Raw genomic sequence first — 9,765 nt, 5'->3', positions numbered from 1 at the left:
TAATCACGTTATTCGGTTTCAGTTCCTTTTCATTGAGCATGTTGAGAGATCAGAATCGTTGCATAATGTAGGCAGGGCCCGAGGAACGATTTTTCCCCATTATTTTTTCTTCAGGAAATTTGCTCAGTATCCTTTGAAAACAAAATGTAGCATACTGAATTGTCAAGAACAAAACAGTGAATGTATGAACATATATCATTATTTTCTAGAAAATATTTTGAACAAACATGTATTTTAGATGTTGACATTGCTGGCTTTCCATGGAATAAAATGGGATCCTGATGTCAATTAGATACTAGGAAGCAAAACAACAAAAAATGAAGGTCATTTTGGTCCCGAGAAATTTGACAAGCAAAAAATAAAAAAATAAATATATAGGTCATTTTTATTTTCATTTTGTCTGTAGTCACATATGCCTGCCAGAATTACAGGAGGTGCTACCTATATGGAAGATACTACACGCAGATAATGACAAGCACCCGCCCCCCCCAAAAAAAAAAAATAAATAAATAGACCCCAACTCTTCAGGGGCCGCGGAACAGTTTTCAAAGTGGGGGGGGGGGCTGAGCCAAAAGTGGGGGGCTGACCATGCAAAAAAATCACAATCCTAAGTTCATTTTTTTGTACACGGTTTTGAAAAAAAAAAGTGGGGGACTGAAGCCCCCCCCCCGCTTCCGCGGCCCCTGCTCTTCACTGATCATTGACTAATCAGGGACAAGAATGTCTTGAATGGGCGCTGGGTAGCATCGAAAGGGTTTAACCCTGATACATGTACAGTCCCAGTGTATTTTTATTCTGGTCACACGGGGGGGGGGAGGGACTGGATCTACCCTGCCGAATGTACGCTGCTTCACAATGATCCGCGAACCAACAGTCTGCGTCAAAATTGAATTTTTATTTCCGTTAAAAACCAAACAACAATATATATAAAATGAAACATGTGAATTCATATATGAAAACGGGAGGATGGCCCTACTCAGCAGCATCAATCATGGTGCTGCTGGTCTACCGAGGGGTCCTCAAAATGAATGCAACGCTATAGATCTGACCGCTTGCTACGTCTTAATGGTAAAGTGCAGAACCTAGACCCTGATATTCAGGGGCCGCGGAACGGTTTTCAATGTGGGGGGTGAGCCAAAAGCCGTGGTCATTTTTACGTTTTTGTACACGGTTTTGGAAAAAAGTGGGGGCTATGAAGCCCTCCCCTTCCCGCGGCCCCTGATATTAACATGACATTACCCTATTCTTAAAAGAAATATCACAATCATCATGATTTTTGCTTTAAGATTTCTGATTTGGATGATGATAAAAATATTGACTGGCTCTTCTTTCGGGGAGCATTAAAAAATTGCCTTTAAAAGATCCATATTTCCCCAAGTTTTTAACTCGGGCCGATATGATTCTTTTTGCTGGCAATATTTTGATGTTCCCCTCAAAGCCAGTATATATTATATAATTATCTCCCTCCCCCTCCTAGATTTGGTCTCTCGTAATTTGTCTGAGATCTCTTCATTTTTTCGATATACCCTCTCTCATTCTTTTCCTTTTTTTGCATCCTTTATCAGCCTTTCCCTTCATTCTTTCCCTTTTTTATGTTATCTTTAATCCTTTCCTTATTTTTCTCTTCAACTATTTCCTCGCTTCCTTCTGCCCCCTTTCCCTTCATTTACTCTCTCAATATTCCTTCTCTCCCCCCCCCCTTCCTTTCTTTTCTCTCTCCCTTTCCCTTCTTTTCATATCTCTTCTCTCTCCCTTTCCCATCTCCATATACCTTTCTTATTGTTCTATTTCCTTCATTTACTCTCTCAATATTCCTTCTCCCCCCCCCCTCTTTCCCATTCCTTTCTTTTCTCTCTCCCTTTCCCTTCTTTTCATATCTCTTCTCTCTCCCTTTCCCATCTCCATATACCTTTCTTATTGTTCTATTTCCTTCATTTACTCTCTCAATATTCCTTCTCCCCCCCCCCCCCTCTTTCCCATTCCTTTCTTTTCTCTCTCCCTTTCCCTTCTTTTCATATCTCTTCTCTCTCCCTTTCCCATCTCCATATACCTTTCTTATTGTTCTATTTCCTTCATTTACTCTCTCAATATTCCTTCCCCCCCCCCCTCTTTCCCATTCCTTTCTTTTCTCTCTCCCTTTCCCTTCTTTTCATATCTCTTCTCTCTCCCTTTCCCATCTCCATATACCTTTCTTATTGTTCTATTTCTCCGTTCACCTCACTCTTCTCCCCCCTTACCATTCTTTTTCCTTCTATTCTCATCTTTTCCTTTCTTTCTCCCTTTTACCTTCATTATCTTTCCCCTGTCCCTTCGTCCTTTTTGTTCCTGATGTCATTGAATTAGCGAGTTTTATTTAGCGAAGTAGGGGGAGGGGGTACTTCCAGCGACGCAGGGGTTTAAAGGGGAACTCCAGGCTGAAAGTTATATGTTTTCAACAGATAAAGAATATTCAGACTGAAAATTTGATCAAAATCGGACAAGGAATAACAGTTATGACATTTTTAAAATTTGTATTGTTTCGATTCGAAACAGTACATGATTGTGTTCATGGTTATTCAATTGATTCATTTCCCCACTTGTGGATTTACTCTTTTTATTTAGATATAATCACTTTCAGCCCAGACCATAATATATTCGATGTCAAAAATTCAATCAACGTCGCTGAGCGAAGAAGTCACTTGTTTGGGGGAGGGTCGTACATTATATTCCAAAAGAATATTATCCACAGTAGTTTTTTTCATGGCACAAGACGCACATTAATATAACATGAATCTAACTGCATATTGTTGCTTTGACAAGACCTTAAAGAAAATTATCAACTATTTAATAAAGCACATTGGGTAACATAAACAATATAAAGTGTAATAGAAAATAAGTAACACGGGTAGTATATACTTCTTCACATTAAAAAAAGGAAAAAGAAACTAAACTATCAGCATAAATGCCAAATCATTAGAATTCTCAATATATTATTCTCCCTTTTTGCACCATACAAAAAAATCAGAAATAATACAAGACATGGTTTAAAAAGCATTTTGGAACAATTAAAGATTTTCCCCTGAAAAGATCTTTGAGATAACCACATCTCGGTGGAATTGTGCAACTTTTACATTGTCTATTATTCTGTGCTTGAAGTGCATCATGGTGAATCTCTCGTTCCATTGGCACTTTCTAATTCCACAAGAAAAAATAAAAATAAAGCAGAAGTACAGATTCAAACTACAGCATCACACAGTGCAAAAATTAGAAAAAAGAGAGAATGTCACTTATGCATATTCCTGCCAATAAAACTAATGCCAAAACAAACATCAAACGGAACACAAGTCAAATTTAAGACAATATGAGAGAATTAGTACATCATGTACACTTTCATATTGTCCCCCTCCCCCCCCCCCATTTTTAATTAACTTCCTCAAATTTGATTTGCTTGGTCTCCTATGTGTTTCATCACTTCATGACTTAAAAGATACCATATCTTACACAATATAATGTATACATTACATTTACAAGTTTATACATTTCACATTATTATATTTCTACTATGGTAACTACAGTGTATTATCAGCGCAATTTTTGTCTTTCATTTCTTCATATTGTAATCCACAAAAGTGCACACGCATGTCGTAATCATTTCAATGATCGTAAACAAGGGCATTTAAATAGGCCTATTTCTTTGAAGAAAGTAACAGTTACCCAATATTTCTCTCAAGAGTTAGATGTTGCTTGCATATAGAAAAGAAATAAGTATTACATAGTATTGGTAGTGAAAGGAGAACTGCATTTATAGATTTTGCTTCTAATCTGTGTGTTGGAGAATATGTCCAAGTGACCTATGACCTTAAGATGCATCCTGCTATTATTGATCTTCTATGTCCTCTACGTCATCCGACCTTTCAGAAGTCCATAGTGTTAGGTTGTCCCTCAACAGTTGCATGATGAGAGTTGAATCCTTGTAGCTGTCTTCTTTGAGGTTATCCAGTTCTGCGATGGCATTATCGAATGCTGTCTTGGCCAGGTCACAGGCGCGTTCAGGGGAACCCATGATCTCGTAGTAGAATACGCTGAAGTTGAGTACCAGGCCCAGCTTTAATGGATGTGTAGAAGGTAACCTCTCTGCAATTTCACTAGCTTTTTCGTATGCTTTTAAACTGCGACCTGCAATTTCTCCACGGTCTTCCGAGGTCGCGATCTCGGCTAGATATCTGGAGTAGTCTCCTTCCATTTTATGGTAAAATACTTTAGAATCATCTGCTGTGGCGTGGGCTATCAAGGTATTTGTTAAAAGTTCCGTAACGTCGTTGGAGATATCTTTCAGCTCCTGCTCAATCTCTAGTCTATACTGTTTGGCATATGCTGCATCTGGTTCCTTGCCTTTTTCTGCTGCTTTCTGCTCGAGGCCATTGATAATGCGCCAAGCAGAACGTCTCGCACCCACCACATTCTTGTACGCCACCGACAGGAGATTCCTCTCTGCAGAATCCAAATCGGCGTTACCCTCCTTGGCCACCCTTTTCATGTAGCCAACCATTTCGTCGTACCTCTCCGCCATTTCTGATATCTTGGCCAGCTCCACCAGATCCAATTTTTCAGATTCACTCAACTTCTGCTCGGCCATATTTTTTTATTGTAGTCCAAGTGCACGATACAATTCCAGAGCAAGACCAGAACAAGGTTTAAAATGGGGAACTTTGGGTTGATCAAATACGGAAGCGGTTTACAACGCGAAACGACATGTATAATTCAAATGGGTGTGTAGTTGCTGTACGTACTTGTCGCTAGCGCTATACGTGCAGGGCGGGGTATATATTATACTATGTATTGTGTGAGTGTGTGTATGGACGTGGAATGCGTGTGTTGCATGCACTTACTCATACTCCACAGACACACTCATTGAGCGGATAGATCATTGAACAATAAAACAGCGCTTGGGAACGGTGGAAGTGGTCAAGCATCAATGAACATGGCTTGTAGATCTACCTCAACAAGAAAGCTATTGCCCAACGGGGCGCATCAGTTGAAAAGATGAATGGGAGTCACACTGGCATCCCGTCGGTTCATAATACTTATTATATACCTCTATTATATGAATAGTGTACAATCTATTGTCCCTATTGTACAATATTCTGGATTATATGTACGAATGTACGACAAATATAAAATTATCCCGAGTGCAGGTTTATTTCACCGAGGCCGAAGGCCGACGTGAGATCTGCACGATCAAAAATAATTTTATATTTCAGGGGCGGATCCAGCTTTCGCCAATAGGGGGAGGGGGGGGGGCCGAAAAATATTTTGATCAACATTTTTTTGATTGGCCGCTACAATCTGGCTTTTTTTGTTGGTTTTTCAGGGGGTAGTCCTAACTAAAGACTGAAGTTTTAAGTATATGTTAGTATTTATTGCTATAAACAATATAAGGTATCTCATGTGGTCTTACTATATAATGCGAGCGCGAAGCGCGAGCTAAAAATCTTTGATATTTTATGTCCTTAGAACTGAAGATTCAGATCAGTTTTAAAAACATGAACAAAGATAAGTATCCGACTAAACAATGCGAGCGCGAAGCGCGAGCCGAAATTTTATCATATAGTAACGTGAAAAGTGACTCAATTAGGACTGTTTTTAGTGATTAATGAAGAGGATACAAGTATCACCAATTAAATAATAGGAGTGCGAAGCGCGAGTTCAAAATTTCTGATATTCCGACCTGAAAAAAATGAACAGTCTAAGCGCGTTTTTATTTAAATAAACAAGCTGTGTGTCTCAAACAATTAAATGCGAGCACGATGCATGAGCTTAATTTTTTGATATACTGACATGATAAAGGAGCATTTTGACAAATTTTGGTAAGAATTTCCAAAGGGCATAGGTTTCTCACAAATCAAAAAATGCGAGCGCGCAGCGCGACCTGAACATTTTGATACACATTAACAATTTGTGTAATTCAAACAAAATAATGAAAGCTTGATGTACGAGCTAATAAATTGTGTGCAAATTGATATCAGAACTGGATATATTGTACATGTATATACATTAGTGTCATTTAACCCTCTTGAATGGGACTCATTACACAGGCAATGCGAGCGCGAAGCGCGAGCGAAAAATTTTAATTCTTCCCCTCACCTTTTTTTGGGTATCCTTTCGGGGTCGGGCCGGTCGTTACGAGGCTGTAAATTACCCATCATGGGTAAAATACCTCTTTCTTACTTTTCTTTCTGTTTTTCGTAGTTTCTATCAAGGTAAAGAGTACACTTTTTTCTGCAGGTTGTCAAAAAATAGGGGGGGGCCGGGGCCGGCTCGGCCCCCTCCTGGATCCGCGCTTGTATTTGGACCAGTGTTCACTGTTGCCAGGTTCGAGCAGAAGAAAATCCCCAAATGGCACTCGAAAAATCCCCAAATTGGACCCTAAATCCCCAAACTTTTAAAATCACAATAATTTATGATAAAGGGAGGACATTTATCATGATTATTGCCCAACATTAGTTAATATGTGTTCATACCATACACAGCAGATTTTTTTTTTTTAGGTTTCAATGCTAAGTAGATTTACCGTATCGTACAACCAATGAAGTTCAATGTATTGATCGGTTGAATACTTGAATTGCGGATGATCTACGTATATTAGCATAAGAAAGTAATATATCTCAATGTATTTTAGCATCATATTACTGAAAAATAACGAATCTTGGTGCTTTTCATCAAAACGTTCAAAAATCCCCTAAACTGCATGACAATCCCCAAATTGATCTTAATCCACAAATAATTTTTCCATCACCAAAGGCTTCTCAAAATCATCCCTAATTTTTGAAAATTTGGGGATGGAGATTCCCAAATGGCAACACTGATTTGGACTCTTGGAGTTCATAGTAAAAACCCATACTTTTCATGTTTAAATAGGTGAATCCCCTTTTCAGTTCTAAACCTCACAAGAACTCCCGCTTCGATTTGCAATAATCTTTTGTTGGATAATTATATCTGGTTCTTTATTAAAAACGTCCTTTAAACTCAATTTTTTTCATATCAAAATATCAAAATTTTCAGCTCGCGCTTCGCACTCGCATCTATTGTTTTTAGATACCTATCTTAACCATTGGTACCAAAAATGCTAAGAATATCAAGCTTTAAGGTCAGAATATAAATAAATTCAGCTCGCGCTTCGCACTCGCATTAATTCGTTGGTGAGATATTTGCCTCTATCTCATGAGTCATATATATATATATATATGTGTGTGTGGGTGTGTGTGTGTGCGTGTGTGTAAGTTCGTTGGATTTGTGTGATCGAGTGCCATTGGCAAGTTGATTCATGATTTTGCCCCCCCATATGAAAAATTGATCGACGCCCCTGGAAACATTCTAATTTTCTCCTCATTGTCAAGGTTCCCACTTACGTATGCATGACTATTCCCCTACAAAATATTTTGGGTGCTTCTCAAAGGGTGGGCCGGGTACCACGGGTCGACCGGATGAGCCTTAACACCCGGATGCGCCAGTGCTTATACATTCATATCAAGTATACGTGTGGTTGAGGGGTGACACGACATTTGCCCCTGCGACAATTGCTCCGGGTTTTAAAGTGCCCCTTTCACCCGAGAAGGACCCATTTTATGTGCTAGTAAGCGACATTTCCCATATCAAAGCCCCTTTCACCCAAGAAAAGTGACCCTCATCACAAACGGGTTTATATAGTGCCCCCTTTAATATGAGAAGGACCACGTTATGCATGTGTTTGTGCCCCTTTGCCTTCTTACACTACAGGTGCCCTTTCTCGTATCGGTGCCCATTTTTACCCAAGAAAAGACTCCCTCACGAACATGTTCTGTGTCCCTTTCACCTGAGAGGGACAGTTTGTGTGTTACCGGGTGTCCCTTTGCCTTCTCATAGGTGTCCGTTCTTCATATCAGATAAGTAGTCCTTACACTGTAAAAATGAAGTGCTAATTTAGCACATACAGTGCTTGTAATAGTGACTGCGCTACGAGTGCTGATTTTCTAGTTCAAATTTAAACTAGAAAAAAATGCTCTTTTCGTGTCCGATGAGCGCCCGGTTTCTTTATTTAGCATTTCTTCTTCCATCTGCAAGTGCATCCTATAATCGCATAATCCCTTTCAAAATATGACTTGCCCCTTTCGCTACATCTTTTTCTTTTGATATTATGAAATTCCTCCCTTTTAACCTCTAATTAAATGCCATAATGTGATATGCCCTTATTATTATTATTTTATTGATAAATGGCCCTATTCTCTAAGTTTTTCTAAATCTTCAGTCTGTCATTGTTTTGATCGCGTTCCTTTTCTTTGGAAGTTGGAACAAGTGTTCCAATTATATGACTCTGGAAAAAAAACCTTTAAATTGACGAGTTTCAAATAATAGTAATCTCGCGGAATACGAGGTTGTTGCTATTCGACACAAAACGCTGCACAGACATGACAGAGGAAAACGTAAGCATTTCAATAACAACATCATTGCACTGGCCTACAGATGGAGAGTGGGGCTCTTGCCCCCCCCCCCATCTGTAGGCACTTTCAACTTCGCTCCGCCGCCCATGGGATACTGATGTTAAATCCAGGGCTGAAGTTGGCCAGTCCATTAATGTGTAGTGTGTCCTTTGCAGTGGACAATACTTGTCACCGGAGCAAATGTCATGGAATAATCTTGATCTGGGCGTTAGTAGTTATTTGTTTGCATACACTACATCAGCCCTCTCTACATGCTCTATACGTTAGTAGGAGAATTGAGAGAGGACTGGTTAGGGCTTTTCCAAATACATAACTACTAAACGTCCAGATCGAGACTCGTCATGGAACCGCTTTTGGTGTGTAATCAGTAGGCCGGGGGGGGGGGGGGTTGAGGCCCTTCGTTATACCGACAAATCGGCACCTATACATGTATATTACCGATGTGTGACGATCATGATGAGTCATGGTAGTGTTCCTCAATTTTTTCCGGTCACATTTTATTTCGCATACACAGGGACAGATCCAGCTTTCGATTTATAGGAGGGGTGAAAAAAAATATTTTAGCCACATTTTTTTTCTAGATCGGCCGCCATTTAAAATCTGATCTCCGTTGTTGATTTATTTTCTGAGGGTTTAGTTGCGATATCCATGGACTTGGGCATGATTTTTTTTACAGGGGGTGCTGATGTAAATTTGACAAGCCAAAAAAGTGTTGATACAAGAAACATGGTCCTGAAAAATTTGACAAGCAAAAAAAAGGGGGGTATTCAATGTAGCTCATCTATGGTTACATTTCTCCAATTTGTCACACCTACATGTACCAGAATTCGAGGGGTGCTGCCTATTGAGAATAATACACGCTGCACACCCCCCCCCCCACCCACTGCGTTCTGGGGCCATGGCGATATCCTATACTAAATGTTAAAGTTTTAAGTACATCTTAACTTCATTTCTCACAATCAAGATAAAGCCTAAATATCATGCGAGCACGAAGCTTGAGCTCAATCTTTGTTGTTGTTTTTAGATTTAATATGATTGATACTATTTGATATGTAATATTTTGAGCATTTTTTGTAATCATGTATTATTTATTTATTGCAGTTTTATTTAATCAGGGTGGCCTCATCAGTTAACAAACTGCTGTCCTTGAGTGCCCTGAGATAAAAATCAATATGTACAAGATTCATGCGAGCGCAAAGTGTTAGCTGATGTTTTTTACATTCCGACGGTCAGACCTCAAAACTCGACAGGTTAAACACTTTTTGCTAAAGAAAACAATATTGCGCGAAGCGCGAGTTAATTTTACACC

General features: G+C 39.4%; 1 protein-coding gene across 1 annotated transcript; it reads right to left on the bottom strand.

The window, feature by feature from the left end:
- Positions 1 to 2,799: 2,799 nt before the first annotated feature.
- LOC121429735 (14-3-3 protein zeta/delta-like) lies at positions 2,800 to 4,892 on the bottom strand. Its single transcript, XM_041626935.1, has one exon. The coding sequence runs from the start codon at positions 4,613 to 4,615 to the stop codon at positions 3,857 to 3,859; it is 759 nt and encodes a 252-aa protein (XP_041482869.1). The 5' UTR covers positions 4,616 to 4,892; the 3' UTR covers positions 2,800 to 3,856.
- Positions 4,893 to 9,765: the final 4,873 nt, after the last annotated feature.

The sequence above is a fragment of the Lytechinus variegatus genome, chromosome 16 (genome assembly GCF_018143015.1).
Source record: "Lytechinus variegatus isolate NC3 chromosome 16, Lvar_3.0, whole genome shotgun sequence".
NCBI classification, from domain to species: Eukaryota; Metazoa; Echinodermata; class Echinoidea; order Temnopleuroida; family Toxopneustidae; genus Lytechinus; species Lytechinus variegatus.
Note: the sequence above shows the minus strand (reverse complement) of the source record. Positions and strands in the feature narration are given on the sequence as shown.

Coding starts and splice junctions, on each gene's coding strand:
- LOC121429735 (XM_041626935.1), bottom strand. CDS start 4,615: ATGGCCGAGCAGAAGTTGAGTGAATCTGAAAAATTGGATCTGGTGGAG.